Source organism: Geotrypetes seraphini, chromosome 6, assembly GCF_902459505.1.
Source record: "Geotrypetes seraphini chromosome 6, aGeoSer1.1, whole genome shotgun sequence".
Classification (NCBI taxonomy): domain Eukaryota; kingdom Metazoa; phylum Chordata; class Amphibia; order Gymnophiona; family Dermophiidae; genus Geotrypetes; species Geotrypetes seraphini.
In genome coordinates, this window is record NC_047089.1 from 62,300,906 (window position 1) to 62,322,315 (window position 21,410).

General features: G+C 43.0%; 1 protein-coding gene across 3 annotated transcripts in view; it reads right to left on the minus strand.

Moving 5' to 3' along the window:
- Positions 1-631: 631 nt before the first annotated feature.
- The window catches only part of CDADC1 (cytidine and dCMP deaminase domain containing 1), a 54,183-nt gene continuing 33,404 nt past the window's right edge, over positions 632-21,410 (minus strand). Inside the window, exons 6-11 of one of the 3 annotated variants that reach the window (XM_033947665.1) lie at positions 19,238-19,413; positions 17,427-17,616; positions 13,077-13,137; positions 7,169-7,194; positions 2,043-2,133; positions 632-1,367 (exon numbers count right to left, since the gene is read on the minus strand). In XM_033947665.1, the coding sequence (XP_033803556.1) occupies positions 1,291-1,367; positions 2,043-2,133; positions 7,169-7,194; positions 13,077-13,137; positions 17,427-17,616; positions 19,238-19,413 (621 nt within the window). In that variant the 3' untranslated portion in view covers positions 632-1,290. The remainder of the gene's footprint in view (positions 1,368-2,042; positions 2,134-7,168; positions 7,195-13,076; positions 13,138-17,426; positions 17,617-19,237; positions 19,414-21,410) is intronic. The other 2 variants (XM_033947666.1, XM_033947667.1) reach the window with 2 other exon arrangements.

The window sequence follows — 21,410 nt, forward strand, 5'->3', positions numbered from 1 at the left end:
GTGTGGTGTCGCGCGGTGTTGAAGAGGTGGGTGCCGACTGAGACAGGGCCGGTGTCGATGCCGTAGGGTCAGACATATCGGCACCAAACAGCAACCGTTGCTGAATCTGACGGTTTTTCAAAGTTCGTTTTTTCAATGTGGCACAGCGGGTGCAGGTGGAAGCCCGATGATCTGGACCCAGGCACTGTAAGCACCAGTTGTGCAGGTCAGTCAGAGAAATGGGCCGTGCACACCGCTGGCACTTCTTAAACCCGGGTTGGGGGGGCATGAAAGTAAAAACGGCTTCTGCCAAATCGAAGGCCGAGGCCTCGATGGTGGCAACAGGCCCCGCCGGGGCAAACCGAAAAAAACAGTTTGTTGTTTTTTTTGAAAAACAACAAAGAAGAAAAGAAAAAAGGAAATAATATTTCCTGACAGGGTTTTCGCGAGCGGGAAGGCGATACAAAAAAATCTTTTCAACAGCCGTTGAAAAGGACGCGTCTTCTTAGCTCCGCAGAAACTAAGAAACTGGGGACTGCGCGCCTCCGTCGGGCGGGAAGGCACTCGTGCATGCGCGGTGCGGCCTGCTAGAACTTTCCAAGTTCTTAGAGTGCAATCACTCTAAAATTGTCCGTACCGGGGCTCCGTCGGTGCCGTCACCCAAGCTGCCTGCTTGTCCTGGGATAATATTGTTTCTTTTTATACTTTAATAAGTTCAGTCTAAAATTATTCGAGGCTTGTGCAGATGGGATCAGATGGTTTGCGGAGACAGGGTGAAGACAGGAACTGCGCTCGCGGGGACGGGGCGGAGATGGGTACAAATCTTGTCTCCGTGTCATTCTCCACAACAAGGACATCTATAGTGTTAGTGTTAAGCAACTTGACTTGTGCAGGATAGGGACCACCTGGCTGAAACAAAGCAGGTGGGTGTGAGGAATGCTCAGGTCTGGACAGGGAAAGTGCAAGAGTAGGAGAAGGAAGGGGAAGACAGATGATGATGATTCTGGAGTTGGTATTTTTTATATTATTCTCCCCAGTAACCTAATAAAAGTGCTAAATTTCTGGGTACTGAAAAACCATATTTTATTTTTTTCCATCCTTTATTCTCCTTGGGGAAAGAGCCTGTTTGGTGTTGTAAATGTGAGGGAAATTCTCACTCCCAGGTTAGAGCCTGGGGAGGAAGATTCCCAGTACTTGCTGCAGGAGAGAGCCACAATGTGATCCTGTGCAAAAATAAAAAGTTTGCCCACCCCTGCTCTAGGGGTAAAAAGGGACATATAAAAGTGCTAAAAACTTGTTTCACAATCCATTTCAACTCTTTCCAAGGCACAGCTTCTTCTTTTCATGGGGTTGATCGCTATCCAGCAATTTGGTTTTCAGCACACCGCCTACAAAAATACAGGTATTGTAAGTTAATATAATGATAATATACAAATGATTATACTTTGGCTCAGAGCATACAACTGAGCCACACAACATCTGACTTCTTATAGTATTTAGCCAATAAAAGGGGGAAAATAAATTAATAAAATAAATGAAAATTACTGAAGGTAGAAATGCAACTTATCTGCAGTATTACACAGGGATTAATTTCAGGATCTTGATCTTATGCCTATAGACATGGGAGTTGAGCACAAAATTATGTATTCTCAGAAAAGAATGGGGCGTGCATGATTCAGGAGACATCTAAAAGGTCTAAAATGATCACCGTGCGAGCACAATTACGAGAAAGAGGAGATGGTAGAGGGGGAGCTACCCTGTGGATACCAGGGGGATTCTGGTTTAAAATACTGTAAACTTGTGCTATGTTTCTGAAAATAAGTATTTTTTCTTCCTATTTTCCTAGCATTTTTCTTTTATTTAAATTTTTGAATTTATAAGAAAATGACATCATTGACAAGATGACTGCTGGACCGCCGAGCCCTCCCCTACCCTGATACAATTAGCTTATGTTAGGTCAAAACTGGAGCAGAACCCTTCCTCTTTAACACTAAAGTGCAAAGATAGCCACGAGAATTATGACAGCCAAAAAACAACAGCTGGATTTGAAGTTGCTTGCTTACCAGTCCCAGCATCGGAATACAATGGCCTTGCCCCACGTGGACTGTCCCTCGACAGAGAACGAGATGCTCGCGGGCTTGTTAACTCCTGCAACTGAATAAAGACACGACTGATGAGCGGGAATCCCAGCCAGCCTTAAGAGGTGAGCTCCAGGGCTGGCTTTGTAAACTGAAAACTACATTGTAAACTATGCAAACAGATCTTCAGTGGGATGTTGATGGCCTCCGGAAAACAATGGAAGATATGGGCTTGCGACTGAGAATTTGAAGAAATAGTCATTTTGCAGCTCCAGAGTCACAGTGAGATGCTGGAGATTAAGTAGGAGGAGTTGCTTTTAAAAACTGAAGATGGAGAGCATACCAAAATAATATCAAAGCGAGAGGCCTCCCTGAGACGCAGACAGGTGACTCAGTCACTGAACAAATGCGAAAGATATGTGAACAATTTTAACGAAAGACAGACTCAGCAGCACATTGGAGCGAATTGGGTCATTCTTTAAATGACCTTAAATATACTGTTTTAGTCTAGTGATTTTTGACTCAATTCCTGTTAACAAAGGAACATAGATTCATATTCAAGTGGAGTATTTTATCTCCTTTCGGCCTTAACAGCGATTTTGATTGGTTTCAGCTGTAACTATCCTTGCCCCTCCCGTCAAATTCAATATACTATACGTCAGCCCGTCAAGCGCTAAAAGAGGTGGTGTCTTGATGCTTGAAAGCGTATGCATCTCTTTTGGTTCCCGCCCTGCTAGTCTGTCTGGCTTTTGCAGCCACAGGCATAGTTTAAATGTTAATGTTTATTGATATATAAGAATTTAGCTCTTAAAGATAGCAATCTTTTGAAGTAGTTAATCAGAAATAAAAATAATAATAAAAAATATTTTTTTAACTTCTAGTATCCCCCTCCTGATGAAGGACACGAAACTCGAGTCGGGGGGTACAGACCAAACAAATATAGGAGCCTTTTTGTCTACATTTTAATTGCATTTCCATAGCTGCCGCCAGCACAAAGACTTCAGCGGACAGCCTTGACACTCACAGATAAGTTCAAGTTCTAATTAATTCTTTAAATTTCATTTGTTTCATGATTTTTTTCATAATGGCAGTCGGGACATTAAAGTTGCTATGATAGTTCTAGCGGCAACTTTGATTTAATTATACAGTATACCCCTGAAGTTCACGGGGATTGCATTCCAGGAGTACCCGCAAACTTCGAAAAACTGATTACTGGATATGGTTTAGGAGTGGGGATCAGAGGCGGGAGAGGGCTGTAGGGGCAGCGGCGGCAGTTGCTACGAGTGCCGATGCGGGTGTTGGCACTTGTGGCTCTGACCCAGGCCGGGATCACTGGTCAGGCAGAGTGGATCGGGGGAGCCAGAGGATGCGTACGGTGGGATCCCGGGTCGTGGAAGAGGCAGACAGAGGATATTTTTCTAAATAATTGCGGAGGGAAAAACCCCGCGAATGACTGGGGCCATGAACACTGAACCGCAACTTCGCGGGGAGTACTGTTTACTACTCCACAAGGTTGCGGGTCTGAGCACTTTATATAACAATAGTATTTATTGAATACATGCGTTTATACATAAGCTGTGGAATCATATTGATTCAATCAAAGATTCAGAGGGGAAAGCACATAGGCACCTCTAGCAAACGGGAACTATTCACTAAATTCTATAAACAGTTGTAAGCCCCCAATCAGTACCAGAATTAGCAAAAGTGGAGGCCTACCTATCTCAAATTAAATTACCGTTTCTCTCCTTACAAGAAGCCCAACAATTGTCTAGAGCAGTGTTTTTCAACCGCTGTTCCGCGGCACACTAGTGTGCCGCGAGATGTTGCCTGGTGTGCCGTACGGTCAGGGCCGCCATCAGGGCAGTACCACCAGTCTAGGGAGAGGGGCGGTCCGCCCCACGTGGACAGGAGAGAGCTGGACGGGGGACCCACGGAGTTCAATACATCTTGAGCCGCCCTGCAGCTAACATATAGCCGATCGCAAGCGTTCCCCGATGTCAGCGCTGACGTCAGAGGGAGGGCTTAAGCAAAGCCTGCCCTCCGACGTCAGCGCTGACGTCGGAGAATACTTCCGTTCGGCTATTTGTGTGCGGCAGGGCAGGCAGGAAGCAGAAGACAAGCCTCACGGCTTGAGCTTCGTTTTGCTGAGAAAGTTGCAAAGATGGGCTGGTAGGCAAACACGGAACACAAAAGGGGGGAGGGAGTGCGTTTTGGACACAAGGCATGAACTTGGGAGAGAGGAAGGGAGGGAAAGAAATGCTGAGGTGGGGGAGGGAATGGGTTTTTGGACACAGAAGGCATGGACTTGGGAGAGAGAAAGGGAGGGAAATAGATGCTGAGGTGGGGGAGGGAATGAGTGTTTGGACACAGAAGGCATGGACTTGGGAGAGAGGAAGGGAGGGAAAGAGATGCTGAGGTAGGGGAGGGAATGAGTGTTTGGACACAGAAGGCATGGACTTTGGAGAGAGGAAGGGAGGGAAAGAGATGGTTGTGTACACGGGGAAAAGAAGAAAGGAGAATTTTTGGTCATAGGGAGGGAGTGAGGTACAGATAGTGGCATACCAGGGTGGGGGGGGGGCGGTCTGCCCCACCCCGGGTTTACGTCCCAAGGGGGTGCACAGCTGGCCACCCTCCAGTGTTGTCCCTAGGCCGGCAAACTGCGGCTCTTTAGCCACTTGAGTGCCACCGCCGCCAACGGTGTTGTTGGCGGTGGCAGCATTATAAAATACTTTCTTTGTGTTTATTTGATTCCTATTCAAGAGAATTACTTTATATATAGTCAATATAGGCACAGAGTTAAATTTTTTAACATTTTCTAATGGTGGTGTGCCTCGTGATTTTTTTCATGAAACAAGTGTGCCTTTGCCCAAAAAAGGTTGAAAAACACTGGTCTAGAGTGCCAGGGATCTCAAAGTCCCTCCTTGAGGGTCGCAATCCAGTCGGGTTTTCAGGATTTCCCCAATGAATATGTATTGAAAACAGTGCTTGTACATAGATCTCATGCATATTCATTGGAGAATCCTGAAAACCCGAATGGATTGTGGCCCTCAAGGAGGGACTTTGAGACCCACTCTAGACCAATAGCAGAAGCAGAGACAACCTGGGCTATTAACACTTTACCTTTAGCTAAGGCCCCAGGCCTCGATGGTTTTACTAACAAATTAAGGTTTTCAGGGGCTATCTTATTAAACCCCTGATGGAAATGTTTAATAGTTTGCAGGCAGGGGTTGAATTGCCATATTCCTAGCAACTGGAGGGGATCACTTTGATAGCAAAACCAGGGAAGGATCCCTCCCGATATGGATCCTATTGTCCCATCTCCCTTTTGGGGATAGACAGATTACAAACTTTTCACCAAAATTCTTGCCCAGCGGCTTCAAAAATATATGGGCAAGTTAGTTAAGGATGACCAACTGAGTTCTGTCCAGGGGCACCAAACGTATGATAATATCAGAAGAGTCCTTCATGTCGTTTACTTGGCTAGAACTATGGCCATCCCAGTGGTAATTATGGGGATAGATGCAGAGAAGTGGGCATTTAGTCATGTGAGCTGAAGAAGGGGCTCAAATATGTGTGTCACAAGACTAATGTGTGTGGAGGAGAGCCTAGTGATAAAGCTGCTGCCTCAGCACCCTGAGGTTGTGGGATTGAATCCCAGTGCTGCTCCTTAAGACCTGGGCAAGTCACTAACCCCCCCTCCCCCTTAAGGACATCAGAGCTTTTACCACCACGACCGGTGATTAAAAAAAAGCTAATGCAGCTTTATAAAAGGTGGGGTTAATTGTCCATTGACCAGGTACAAAATAAGTACCTGTATATATGTAAACTGCTTTGAATGTGTAACCACAAAAAGGCAGTATAAAAGCCCCATTCTCTTTCCAATGCACCAAGTCAACAACCCATACAATAACAAGTACAGCAGAAAAAAGTAGGAAATAAAAAGGACACAGCAATCTAAGAAACAGAGAAGTCTCCTGCACTTTTAAAATTTGCTTCAGTAAACCTTGATAGCTGAAGTAAATCTAAAAGTGACTCATTTAAGCTCTGTGCACATTTACACAGATCTTTTTTTTTTTTTTTAAATCTTTATTAATTTTCAAACTTTGTCAGTGCCATACAATTAATTTAGAACAAAAAATGGAACCCTTTAAAGAGTGGAGGTATAAGTATGCAAAAATCTAAAACCCTCCCTCACCTGAAGAAGGCAAAATGATTAAGGGAAAGAGATAAGGTCTACAGATTGCTAGAACTATACTTTAATTTTTAATTTATTTTTTAGTTTTTAACGGGAGAACCCTCAGTCACACAGCAACCCCTGGAACGTCCAGGGACAAGCTGCCGCGGGTTTACACTCAAAAAAGTGTTAACTGCGAAACATCCCTGGGCTCTCTCCGTGTGAATAACTAATGTGCACAACAAAAAGTGCTATGTGTGAAAAACAATATATGAAAAAACACACATCAAATATAAATAGAAATAGAATTTGTCTCTTTCCCCTAATCTGGGGGCCAAAAGGAAAATTAGTGTCCAAATCTAACCAAGGAAAAAAACACAACTGGAAGAACTTAGCTTCTCCTTGTGTATGCAGTCAGCAGGCAGTGTCTTCGTCCAACGGGACTCCGTTTCGGGGGTGTACATTCTATTTCTATTTCTATTTGATGTGTGTTTTTTCATATATTGTTTTTCACACATAGCACTTTTTGTTGTGCACATTAGTTATTCACACGGATAGAGCCCAGGGATGTTTCGCAGTTAACACTTTTTTGAGTGTAAACCCGCGGCAGCTTGTCCCTGGACGTTCCAGGGGTTGCTGTGTGACTGAGGGTTCTCCCGTTAAAAACTAAAAAATAAATAAAAAATTAAAAATTAAAGTATAGTTCTAGCAATCTGTAGACCTCATCTCTTTCCCTTAATCATTTTGCCTTCTTGGGGTGAGGGAGGGTTTTAGATTTTTGCATACAATTAATTTAGACATAAACACTACGAAGAAGGCACTTTAAATTCACAATTAATACATAAAACAATCATTTTCCCCCCCTCCCAAACTAATAGATGAAGACATATTATAGAATTAAAATATTATAATTAAGTAATTTTAGTAATCAGAATACCTTTCCCTCCGGATGAGCAAGGAAATCTAATACAAGGAGAGATACAACAAATGCAGTCAATGGGCACCACACCTTATTAATTGTATTACTAAACCACAAACACTCCGCATTCATTCTCTCATATTTATAAGTGGTACAAACATTTGCCCACCAAAATGTGTAATTAAGTCTGTCATAATTCTTCCAGTTTTGTGTAATCATTTGGATAGCTATTCCTGTCATAATCAAGAAAAGACGGCTTTTATATTTATCCAAAGAAGGCTTAAGATGTAATATCGTACCACAAATTATGACTTCATAAATTAACGGAATTGTTGATTCAAGAATAAGATTAATTTGTCCCCAAACTGACTTCCAGAAATTAAGTATCAATGGACAAAAATATAACAGATGATCCAAAGTCCCTATATCACTATGACAATGCCAGCATCTATTAGACTTAGAACTGTCTAGTTTTTGTAAACAAACTGGGGTCCAAAAAATCCTTTGTAATAAAAATAATCAAGTTTGTCTCATAGATGCTGACGCTGTACATTTCAACCTCCAAGTCCAAATTCGTGGCCAACGAGATACAGAAATATACTGTTTTATCTCGATGCTGCAAATATCTCTAAGACTATTTTTGGGCTTCTTATTCAAAAATTCATTTGTACCACTGGGCGGCCTGATGTCCTACTAAATCTGTCTGGTAGCAAAGTATCTGCAAGCTATAATAAGTTTTTCCATTCAGGGAACCCACTCTGAATAGCCTGCTTCAACTGCAACTACCTATAATGTTGAGACTTTAATATATTACATTTACACAGATCCAGTAGTGTACCAAGAGGGGAGTTGGGGGGGGGGGGGGGGGCGATCTGCCCCGGGTGCACGCTCCAAGGGGGTGCACAGCCGGCCGGGTCCGGAAGCTCCTGCGCTGCTGAAAATGGCACCGTATTTATTCCAGAGCAGAGTCGGCAGCCGCGCTGAAGTGCACGAAGGTCCCGCGATGATTACTTTTGCTGCCGCTACTTCGGAAGAGGTAAGTGACATCGGAGGGGGGTGTACCAGCAGCCGCAGTCATCGCGGGAACTCGCCTCTGCCGGCCCAGCCCCCCTCCGACGTCACTTACCACTTCTGAAGCAGCGGCAGTAAAAGTAATCATCGCGGGACCTTGCTGATTTTGATGGAGAGAGAAAGAAGCATAGCAAGTGGGTCTGGGTGGTATAGAAGCATAGTGAAGGGTGAGAAAGGGGGTCAGGATGGTATGGAAGTATGGTGAAGGGTGAGAAACGGGGTCAGGGTGGTATGGAAGCATGGTGAAGGGTGAGAAAGGGGGTCAGGGTGGTATGGAAGCGTGGTGAAGGGTGAGAAAGGGGGCAGATGCTGATGGAAGTGGGGGGAAGGGAGAGGAGAGAGTGAAATGCCATACCATGGGGGTGTGGGAGAGGTGGAAGGGGGAGGCATAAAGTTTCTGGAAAGTGAATAGAAGGAGAGAAGATGCCATATAGAAGGGGCAGAGAGAGAGTAGACTGTGGATGAAAGAAAGAGAGTGACAAGAAGATGAAAGCAGACCAGAGAAGACAAGGTAGAAAAAAATTATTTTTTTTTTTTTTGCTTTAGGAGAGATGCATTGCTGTTTCTGTGGTGTTGCATTGTATGCAGAATCCAGCTTCTTGGTGCTTCAGTTTAACCTTTGTCTACGTATTTTTATTCTATCTCCCCATTTACAAAACTGTAGAGCGTTTTTTTTGTGTTGGCATCTGAGCTGTTAACCGTGGCTAAAAACCACACTACAGTTTTGTAAAAGGGGGAGGGGTTAGATTGTGATTACATACTAGGCGAAGGTGTTTTCTGTGTTCTGTGTGTTCGAAAAGACATGGTTTTCTGTTAGGATTGATCTGTACTAGTCTGGCTTGTTTAGTTTTACAATGGGTTTTTTGACGTAATGCTCACTGCAGTATGTAAGATGCTGCCTTTTCCTAGGTACACTCTTGTGTGATGTGTGGATTTTTACTAAAAATCATGTTTTCCATACAAATGGGGGGGTGTCAAAAAATGATGGGCCTCATGTACCACATATGCTAGGTACGCCACTGCACAGATCTAAACATCTGATAGCTCCTATTCTACCATATGAATCTTCTCGTCCTTTGCGTTCCCAGTCTAAGCAACTGTTAGAAGTGCCCTTGTTATGATCTATAGCCAAGGTGACCATCCGCTCTCTCTTTTTTGTAGATGTTTGAAAGCTTATTATTTCAGGAGGCTTTTCATAATTTGTGATGTGATGATATTTTTATTGTGGTATTATTTATCTATAAAAGTTTTAGTTTCGTTAAATAGCTATTGTTTCTTAAATTTCTTCAGCATTATTTTTTTGGGTGAGTTTTGAAGGTAAATGTAATTTTAGAGAAAGTTTTAATTTGTGGATGTGATAGTATTAGTGTTCAACTACAGCTTATGTATGTTTTTTTGTAACCAACAATGAAAAACTAGGAGGACTGGAGGGAAATGACAAACAAAAAATCTATTCAACACTCCAGTGTCAAAAACACCACACAAGTCAGGAATTCTTAACGCAAAAGAAAAGCCTCAGACATGTATAGATGTGTACCCACACCCTACCACCCAAGCATCGCAGGCAGAAAAACTTCTGCAAGAATTTACTAAATACTGGCAGGTGGGAGCAAAATGATGATCATTTCGTGGTACAAAACCACTGCTTCAGGGCCTTAAGCACTATTCATTAGCCTGACTTGTTGGTGCTTAAGGCCCTGAAGCAGTGGTTTTGTACCACGAAACGATCGTCGTTTTGCTCCCACCTGCCAGTCAGTATTTAGTAAATTCTTGTGAAAGTTTTTCTGCCTGTGATGCTTGGGCGGTAGGGTGTGGGTACATATCTACACATGTCTGAGGCTTTTCTTTTTATGTATTTTTATGTATTAACATTATAAATGATAGTGATGCATTCAGTGTCAATTGTTTAATAATTTTGCACTTGTTGAAAGATGAAAAATGAATAAATTATTATTATTATTATTTTTTTAAAGAATCACAATTCCTGACTTTTGTGCGGCATTTTTGACACTAGTCTGTTGATTAGATTTTTTGTCTCTTTTTTTGTAACCTGCATAGATAGATTTTTGGATATAAATATTTTTAAATAAATAAATGAAATACAAAAGGGCTGAGTTGTTAAGAGAATACAAGAAAATGTCTGTCTCTCACTGATTTGCACTGAAGTCTAAGAGGGGAGATATTTGGTTAAAAAAAAAATATATACCCACATAGAGATCATCTCCCTGCTGATATGGGAGAGTTGTGAAGTCTTAAAAGGGTGAAGTCAGTCACTTCCTCTATAAATTCCCTACCCCCAACATCCTGTTTGTATGTCTAATTAGATTGCAAGCTCTGTCGAGCAACGATTGTCTCTTACATGGTTAAAGAGCAGCGATTGTCTCTTACATGGTTACTGTAATGTACAACGCTGCATGCGTCTGGCAGCACTATAGAAATGATATGTAGTAGTAGTAATATTAGTAAAGTTGCCTTTTTCAATGGAACTCTGCATCACTGCATGAAGATATTGCATTACACATTACTTACAAGCAAAACTGTATAGGTAATTTTGTAGATAGATATGGGAAAGGCAGAGTTCTGGGTGTAAATTACATGGCAGATCACGTGTGCTCATCTGATAGAAAAAACAAACTTGTTCTGTCTTACGAGCAGTCATGCACTACAGCTGTCACCATTCTTGCAGTGTGGACAGACATAACCGGGCAGACTGATTAGGCCAACTGGTCTTTTACCGTCATCATTTACTACAGGGATCCCCCAGTACCAGGCCGTGGACTATGCCAAACCGGGCTGCACAGAAATTTTTATTTACATTACAGGCAGTCCCCGGGTTCTGGCTGGCTCTCTCCCTCCTTCCAGTTGCGCTTCTCTTCACAAAGCCATGAGCAGTGGCTCCTACATGCAGCCCGCAGCTGACCCAGAAGCCTTTCCTCTAAGCTTCTAGGTCAGCTCAGGCTGGATGTAGGAACCGTGGCTGCAGATTTGTGAAGAGAAATGTGGCTGGGAGGAGGGAGCTGGCCAGAACAGGTAAAACCTGCAGGAGGAACACAGAATAGGGGAAGGGAAGGACGAAGAGGGGCATGTTGGGACATGAGCGAGGGGAGGCACGTTGGGACACAGAAGGAGGGGAATATGAACTTGGATTACAGGATGGAAAAATGGAGGGAGTGAGGGAAAGAGATGCTGAGGTGAAAGAGGGACTATAAAAAAAGAATTGTTGTGCATGGGTGTCTGTCTGAGAAGGAAAGAGAGATGGCGCACATGGGAAAATTGATTGTCTAATTGCAGGGAAACATGCTCAAGGCTTCCACTGATTCTGCATTATGGTGAGTTGTATTAATATATTGTATACTAGTTGTTTAGCCCGTTACATTAACGGGTGCTAGCAGCCCTTCTCCCTTACTTTTACCTCCTCCCTGTCCAGCAGCACCCCCACCCATTCCCTGCTTCCCCTATATAGCAGTAGCCCTTCTCCTTTTATCTCCCCCTGTTCAGCATCAACACCCCCCCCCCATTTCCCACTCCCCATATCGAGCAGTAGCCCTTCTCCCTTACTTGTATGTTCCCCACTGTCCATTAGGAACCCTTCTCTCTTATCTGTAAACCATGCAGCCTTACATTTTAGAAGTCCCCCACCCCATTCTGCCCAGCTCCCTTGCCAAATTTCAAAACTGCAGGCAGTGGCTGCTCCTCACCCGATCCCCGCTTACAGTGGCCCCGCACTCACGGTCTGGTTGGCTCACTTGTTGGAGCTTTTCACGGTGTTGTCTCCTCTTGGCCTTCTCCAAGGGCTGGCTCCCATGAAAATGTTGTGTTGCTGTTCGGGGCCACCGCCGCGGCTTCTCTCCGGAGGCGCACCGGCGTCGGAAGCCTTGTCTCTGACTTTGTGACGTCTGAGGGGTTTCCAACGCTGGTGCGGCTCTTTGGGGGGCTGCCGCCTTCGGGGAGGCTTTGGATGCGGGGCCGGATGCTGGAGGAGCAGCCATTGTGGGGGGCTTTGGTGGGAGAGCCAGCCAGATGCATGGATCGAGCAGCCCGGGCCCCGACCACCCTCAGAGGTGTCCTCCGAGCCCCGAGAAGAGACGCAGCGGGGCGACTTGTCCGGTCAGTAGAAGGGGCGGATTGACATCCTACTCGGGCCGCCGCGGCCGACATCCGACTCCAGGCCAGACCGTAAGCCGTGCATGCGCACTTCCTATGTGTCGCTACAGCTCACGGAAAACCGGCGCACACATAGGAAGTGCGCATGCGCGGCCTAGTGTTTTATTATATTAGATATTACAAGGTAATAATAATAGAAATAAAGTGCATAATCTATATGTAATAATTAGATTACAGTATATGTTATGCACTTTATTGATTATGTGCTTGAATCCCCACCATCCCCCCCCCCCCCGGTCCATGGAAAAATTGTCTTTCGTGAAACCGGTCCTTGGTGCAACAAAGATTGGCAATCGCTGATTTACAGCTGCCTGTGCCTGTGGCAACTAACTAGGTAGGTTTTTTTGCACTCAGGCCCAGTACAGTTAATATGTACTGTCTCCTGTATGATAAACCTACACTGTTTCTTTGCTGTATAAAATACTTATACTGAATATGTACAGTTCGCATTGTATCTTCGCTGTAAATGTACAGTCTCTTACACTGTAAACCGCTCTGAACTGTTTGTGGTACTGCGGTATATAAAAATAAAGTTATTATTATTATTATTATTATTAATAGTAGTTTTCACTAGACGAGCAGCCCAAACTGTTTTAGCAGCTCATAGATGTTTCACAAAACTCAGGAAAAATAAAAAGGCTTTGTTGCTTTAAATCTCCAGTAACAACCCACTGTGTTTAATACTACTCACTTTTTGCTGTGCTACATTCTCTGTGGTCTGACCCACCAGTAGCTACTGGAGTTACCTGCCACTGCAGAAAGGAGAAAAAGTGTAAATTTGTTTCTGGGTGACAGTACTTGTTTCACTTACAACCTCAACATCTTCTAAAATAACACACAAAGCAGCTGGTTTATAAAGAGATGTCTTCATATTTTTTTACACAAAGAAAACAAGGAAACAAAACCCCATAAGAAACAACCACAATCCCCCCAAAAGTGGAGATGGAACAGTACACATCAATCGGGGATTTTTTCATCACTGAGACAATTCTGTGAATAAAAATCCCCAGATAATGTGAACTGTTCCATCCCCACTTTTTTTGGATTCCATACTTTTTACACCAGTGAGGAAATATGTCCAACCTGTACAGAGAATCTGTTCCAAGGATGTTAATTTTCCCAAGATATTAAATAGGAGTTACTCACTGGCAGTGGGGAAATCAACAGCAGAATCTACCAAAGGGAAGAGAAACTTGCAGTTATCTTATTATTATTGGGGAACCAGCCTACAATGAGAACTGTCAAACTGCAATCCTGGAGAGCTAAAACCCATCCTGGGTTTCAGGATACCTCTAATGAATATGCATGAAAATATTTGCATTAAAGGGAGGCAGTAGATGCAAATATATGCATATGCATTATGCATATTAATTAGGGATATCCTGAAAACCAAATTAGTTTGCAGTTTTCCAGAATTGCAGTTTGCAGAGCTGCAAGGATGAACCATCCTAGAGTGAGACTGTAGGCCAGAAAACATAATTCTAGGAAAATTGCTTTGCATATGGGGAAATAGCAGCAAAAAATACTTACTTTTATTTGGTGCTTCTAAAAAAATGTATTCTGCACAAGAAAACATAAATAGAACATGCTAATAAAAAAATACACACACTTGGAATCACTTCCAATACATATCACGGAAGAAAAATCGCTTAAGTTTAAAGGCCTTTTAAAAAGCTGGCTCTCTAAGGACGCTTTCAATTGAGCTGCTCGAACTCTATAGAACACAAATATTCCTCAGTGAGCTAATATCCTCTAAATGAAAATTAAGTGGGTAACAATTCCCTATCCTACTGTTCTAACCCTATATGTTCTCTTTTCTCTTAAAACATTGTAGTTCAACCTGTTCTCCTGTTTCGTGTATTGTTATAGTCTTAAAGTATGTGTGTCTTTTACTAAAACCCTGTTTTTATATTTGTAAATTGCATTGGATCACGATATTGTGATCAAATCAAATTTTAACTAAACTTGAAACTTGAATATATTTTACCTGTATGGTTTTCTCATATATACTTGAACAATGCAACATTCAACAATGTAAAAGATTCAAGTCCCAATCAAAGACAAACCTGGGAGTGTGCCAACACATGTTGTGGGGAATAACACTGCTCCAGACATAAGAAAATAAGAATTGCTGCTGCTGGGTCAGACCAGTGGTCCATCTTGCCCAGCAGTCCGCTCACGCAGTGGCCCTTAGGTCAAAGACCAGTGCTCTAAATGAGTCCAGCCTCAGCTGCATACGTTCCAGTTTAGCAGGAACTTGTCCAACTTTGTCTTGAATCCCTTGAGAGTGTTTTCCCCTATAACAGACTCCAGAAGAGCATTCCAGTTGTCTGCCACTCTCTGGGTGAAGAAGAACTTCCTTACGTTTCTACGGAATCTACCCCCTTTCAGCTTTAGGGAGTGCCCTCTCGTTCTCCCTACCTTGGAGAGGGTGAACAATCTGTCTTTATCTACTAAGTCTATTCCCTTAAGTATCTTGAATGTTTCGATCATGTCCACTCTCAGTCTCCTCTTTTCAAGGGAGAAGAGGCCCAGTTTCTCCAATCTCTCACTGTACGGCAACTCCTACAGCCCTTTAACTATTTTAGTCGCTCTTCAGACTTAGATACTGAACCTAAGCTGTATTAGGCTAGCGGAAATAAAGGGTTAAAACCTGGTGTGAAGATCTACAATGTTAGACCCAAGTTTTCATGCAGCCATGTAGTCTTACAAACTGGAAACTGTTCTTTCCCAGAAGCTAAAGAAGAGCCGTCTTAAGCTCTCTGGCTGCAACCTGGCTCTCTAGGAGAAGCAAAGCTTTCTGGGGATTTGAGTCCACAGGGCACACTTTGCTTACATATCTTACAATAAACACTTATATACTTGTTTTATACAAGAACTGAGAAAATGCCCACATAAAATGGGGCAGAACACATTCTCTGTAAAAAATGTGCTCATATCAATGGCGCATACATACAGGAGCTCAGTACTAAGAGGAATAACTTTGCAACGTGTCCATATTGGTGATTTTATCAGAAATAAATCAAACATAAATAAATAGAACTGAATAATGATAATCTTCCAACACGCCTAATTGACTAACCTGTAGGATAAACATGATTGACCCTCCCCAGATCCCGAAGCATACTATATCTATCAATCTTGTAATCTCCCTGAAAATTCCCAGGCCAATTCTTGTTGTAAACCGCCTAGAACTGAAAGGTATTGGCGGGATAGAAGACACCAATGTAATGTAATGATAGATGTTTTCTGTTTAAGGTTTGTCTTTGATTGGGACTTGAATCTTTTACATTGTTAAATGTTGCATTGTTCAAGTATATATGAGACAACCATACAGGTAAAATATATTCAATGAGTATTTTTTAATCAGCATGTTCTATTTGTTTTCTTGCGCAGAATGCATTTTTTTAGATATAACATTCATTTTGAACATGCATTATGTAAACTTTTAATTTATCAGAGTGGAATTTTTCTTAACATGTTTAACATATTTGAATGTGAGATGAAATATGTGTTCACATGTGTTTCTAAGCATTTTATTTATATTTAATTGTTATTTCAGACCCCTGACGCAGGCTTTTCGCCAAAACAATGACAGTGTTGGGTCCCAGTTCTTTAGGCCTTTATGCTAGCTCTTGTGGTTGCTCATTGTGCACTTTTTTGTGGTGTCTTGGGAAAATCCACTGCTTATTCCTAGGATAAGCGGCATAAAATCTATTGTACTCCTTGGGATCTCGTTGGCCCCTGTTGGAAACAAGACACTGGGCTTGATGGACATTTGGCAACTCTTCTGTTCTTTAAGAGGTTTTTGTTCTTACACCCCCGCCATCTCTCTACATTCCTCCTCCTCCCATCCCTCCCCTTCCAATCCTTTCACTCCATTTCCTCCCTAAGTCTCCATACTTCCCTATTTTTAATAGTTCATTGCTATACAGCTTCTTGCCCTTGGCAGCAAAGTGGTTTACAATACTACTAAAATAAGAAAGAGAACAAAATCTAATAAACATAACAAATACATCATATACTGCGTCAGCATTTCCCAGCTCAATTTTAGAAGCACACCTAACTAATCTGGTGTTTGGAATATCCACAATCAATACGAATGAGATATTAAACACATTGGTTCTCCCTAAAAACCAAATATATAGTACACTATAAAACAGTCCAGTGAGGTGTACCTCCAGGAAAGGGCTAATAACACTGAGTCTGTGCCAGTGATTCATGTCATGACTGGTAGGGTGCATAAGGTAAAACGTGACCAGACACAAGCTTCACACATAGGGTATTAGTGTAACATAGCGTTCTCAATTTTCCCTCCATTCATACTCTCCTCCATGCTTTCATAATCTCCCGTATTGACTATTGTAATTTTGTTTACTGTAGAATTTCAGCATCATTGTTTTGTTATCTTCAAACATTGCAAAATTTAGCCAAAGATTTCTGTGTAAGGCCAAACGTCATGATCATGTTACACCACTTCTAATTAGACTCCACTGGCTGCCTGTTCACTATAGATTCCAGTTTAAAATTCTTTGCTTAACGTTCAAGGCCTTACATTTAGGTGTTCCCCCCGTTTTTGGCCTCTACCACCACTTTGCACACGCTTTCCTGAATCTTATGTTCATTGGATTCCTATAGATTGGTCCTTCCATCTCCTAAGACGGTGCTCTATTAACCCACTCATTTTGCAGCCTATTTCTTCTTATCTCCTTTCCTCCCCCCTTATCCTCATTCTGAACTGGCCTATCCTAAATTCAAATCATTACTAAAAAGCGTATTTTGTTTTCAATTAGCATTTAATACCTCCTTATCATAAATTTGTAGTCCCACCATGTGAGTCCAGCCGCTGCTGTGGCCAGGCATTCTCAGTACAGCATGTCACTGCTTCTTGTTGTGAATGTCTATCCAACCTTGATTGATTGGTTCTTTCCTATTTTAATTGGTGTTTGTTTGTTTTTTTAAATTTGTTTTATTTATTGTAAGCCACTTAGACCTTTTAGTATTTGCAGCATATCAAATATTTAAAGAAACATAAACATACTGTGTATTTGCTGACATTCCTAAGCTCAGCAAACTTCAGGTAGGAAATGTCTGCTTTTATTTTTCCAATGTCCATATCTCCAGCATAGATCTGTTTGATGCCAGCACCTTTTATTAACGGTACACATTCATCGCAAGGGCACTTTGTCACAAAAATCATGCTTCTCTCTTCTGGGTTTATCTCCTGACACCTAAAATAATGAATCAAAGTTATTTATTTATTTCGATATCTTTCAAATCATCTTACTAAATGTAGAATAGATGATACAGTATATGCATAACACAGTACGATTATCAATACCATATAATATAAATAGAAAAAAATGAAGTGTCGCAAATCTAGGGTTACCAGATTTCCTGTTTAAAAAAAGAGGACATCTGGCCTGCCCCGTTCTGTCCTAGCTCTGTCCCTACACAAACCTCATGTCTCCTCCCCCAAGCTAAAGGCTGCGTCTGGAGGGCCTCTGCCATGTGTGGACATGTCTGGGTTTTCCTAGACATCTGGTAACCCTACACAAATCCTATACTATACTGTATATGTAGGTAAATTTTATCTTGAAAATGGCCCAAAGGATTTTCATGAAATAGGGTGAATTTAGGCATTTCGGATGCACAAAAGTGATTTAGCTAGGTCTAGAGTTCGGCAAAATTCATTTGGAGGAATTTTCCGATGTTCCATCTTCCCTCTGCAACCCATTGGTCAGACATTCTTACCAAAGCTTAGAAGCTTAGCCAGCTAATAGGCTGCAGGGAAAAGCAGGACTGAAGGTTACTAAGGCACTGCGCTGCTCCTGATGCTCTTAGGAACTCTATGAGCGTCGGGAGCAGCGCATGGCATTCAGCGCAGCTCCCAGCGCTAAAAACCACTAGCGCAGTTTAGTAAAAGGGGGCCATAATTAAGTATACATATAAAGTATTAGGGTAACATTGAATATTATATTACAAGTACCAAGAAGACCAAGCTTCGCTCGGGAAAGTGTATGTGTGGTGCAGGGGTTAGAGCTACAGGCTCAGCACCCTGAGGCTGTGGGTTCAAATCCCTCGCTGCTCCTTGTGATCCTGGACAGGTCACTTAATTCCCTCATTGCCCCAGGTACATTAGATGGAGTTTGAGCCCACCGGGACAGATAGGGAAATATGATAAAGTACCTGAATGTAAACCACTTAGGATATTTTTAAGTAATAAAATAAGATAAATAAATATTTGGGTTCTCTCTGTAGTTAAACTGTGGTATTCGATGTTGTCAGGGTAAATGGCACCAGTTTGTTTTCGAACCATGCTCCGCTAAATCTGAACATTATCTCTTCTTTGTTTGTTCTTGATGTTTTCTTCCTAGTCTCACCCCCTTCTGCTACTTTCATCCTTTTCCTCACCTTTTAGTATTTCTTCCCTCCAACCTGATTCTCTCTTTCCAGAACCCTTTTCTCAGACTATCTCCTCTATCAGCCCTCTGCTGTTTGAATTCCAGGCAGTTCCACTCCCTGTTCTCATCTGTTTCTTTCTTCAGCCCATCCCTCACCCACTTACCTTTGTCTCAATGTCCATGTAACCACCAGCTTCACTATAACTCTGTTCATAGTCCATTTGTGTTCCCTCAGCCTCTCTTCCCCTCACAACCTATGCGCTCCAACTCTCAATGCCTGTGTCTACATTTACCTTCCTCATTCTGAAATCTGTCCTAGAAGATTAGGAAAGGAGCCACTAAATATCCGAAAGACAGGCCCTTTGCTTCTCATCTCTAAATCTTTTCACCTTCTTCCCAATAAAAAATAAAATAGCCACACATAATCAGGAAATAACCATTACCTTACCTGAACGTCAAGGCATTCTGCTCAGCATGTATAATGTATCTGAATTTTCGAATCTCTCTGTCATTTTGTTTGTCATCCATGTGTGGAAAATCAGCATACTCTGAACCTACAGGAAAGGCATTATAACCACATCCGATGAAGTACATAGCTCCCGTCCCATCGCAGTTTGCTGGACTCTGAAAAACACAATGTTAAGAAGAATAGTTCATGGTAAGTCAGATCTGTATAGCCATCTGAACTAGCTCATCTAAATCAAGTCTCTGTTTGATTGGGTATGTTGACATTTGGGGGAGTGCACAGGAAATCTTGTGTCAGAAATTTATAGGCCAAGCCTGAAGCCCATTATCCGACCTCCCCGAAGAGGAAGAGGACCCTCTAGAAGAATCCAGGACAGGGTCCAATATAGAGTTAAAATCCCCTAAAAAGATTTTCTGAGCGTCATGTATCTGGGGCAGGGACATTAAAACCCCCAGGAGTTTTTTATAAAATGACCTCTGGGCAGTATTAGGGGCATACACGGAAGTCAGAACAACCGGGCGCTGACACAAAGTACCTGAACAATAACATAGTGTCCCTCCGGATCGGATAGGACTCCGGATTCTGTAAACGGAACTGCTTTATGTAATAACAGAGCCACCCCAGCCTTAGCCTTAGGAGAGGAAGCAAAATAACAACGCCCCACCCAAGATTGTCTCAATTTACCATGTTCTTTGTCATTCAGCTTAGTCTCCTGCAGCTCCACTATGTCAGCCTGATGGCGAGCTAGGCACTGCAAAATCTTTGTACGCTTTATAGGGGAGTTAATACCCGATACATTCCAGGTTACACACTGGGGCAGATTAGCCAGATTAGCCAGATTAGCCTACCTTTTAGCAGGTATACAGAAAAGAAGAACCATACATACCAAGAGAAAAAGAAACCAAAAATCCACTGCCGAGGGTCCCAGCCCTCCCCCCAGCAGTCCAGCATCCACAGCACACCCCTACAGCTCATACCCACATCCGCACAGGTCAGGAACCCCCCCTGCACCCCCCCAATCCCCCCACCCACCCATCCCCAACCCACCAGAAACCACCACACCAACAGAGGGACACCAAAAGGCCCAAAGCCCCCCTCCCAGCCCTTAAAAACAGAACCCCAGCAAAGTCAGGAAACAGAAAAAACAAAGATCAAAACAGGCAACCAGGCATAATGGCAGGTCATTACTCCATCCCGGTCTAGGACAGCATAAATGAAAAAGACCAAAGCAGCCCAAAACTGCAGACCAGGAGAAGGAAAAGCCCACCAGTTAATAGTCCATGTGAGAACAAACAAAACCAGAACAAGGTCACACCGTCCAAGGTATCATCATAGAAAGAACATGGCAGAAAAAACCATCCGGAAGCCTCTCGGAGGAGTTCCCATCACTCCTCACTGGCCCCAGATCCGCAAACCAGAAAGTCCAAGAAAGCAAGAGTATCTCCTCAGGTGCGGGTCAGCAGGTCCGGGAACCAGACATTCAGCTGTGCTCGGGCCGCAGCACTTGTGTCAAACACCACTGGTTGACCATTATAAAGGACCCGGAGCTTGGCAGGGAACTGCAGGGTAAAGCGTAGCTGCTTCTCCACAAGATATTTGCATATGGACGAAAAGCCTCGACGTAGAGCCGCCACTTGAGCGGAGTAGTCCTGAAACAGCAGAATCCATTGATTCTGGAATTGTAGATCCTTCCGTTGCTGAAAATTTTTCAAAAGCAAGTCCTTGATGGCGAAATTCAGAACACGTATAATCACTACTCTGGGTTTAGGCATCCCCTCCTGTTTTCTGCCCAATCTGTGCGCCCTCTCAATCCTGAGCGGGCCAAAAACAGAGGATGCCAGCAACTCCTCCGCCAGCCATTTTTCCAGAACAGGGAGTAAGTCCGCATCAGGCACAGACTCAGGAATGCCCACCAGACGCAAATTATTACGTCTGGAGCGGTTCTCCAAATCCTCCAGTTTTTCCGATGTGCTCAGGACAGTACTTTTGAGCTGGCGGAGCTCCTCCTGCACCAGAGTGAGGGAATCCTCTGCAGTACTCACTCTCTGCTCCACCTCTGTCACCCGGTTATTGAACGTGGACACTGTGGCTGATAGAGTCGCCAGCGACTCGGTGACTTGATCAATTCGGGTACCCATGGCCAAAACCACCGCCT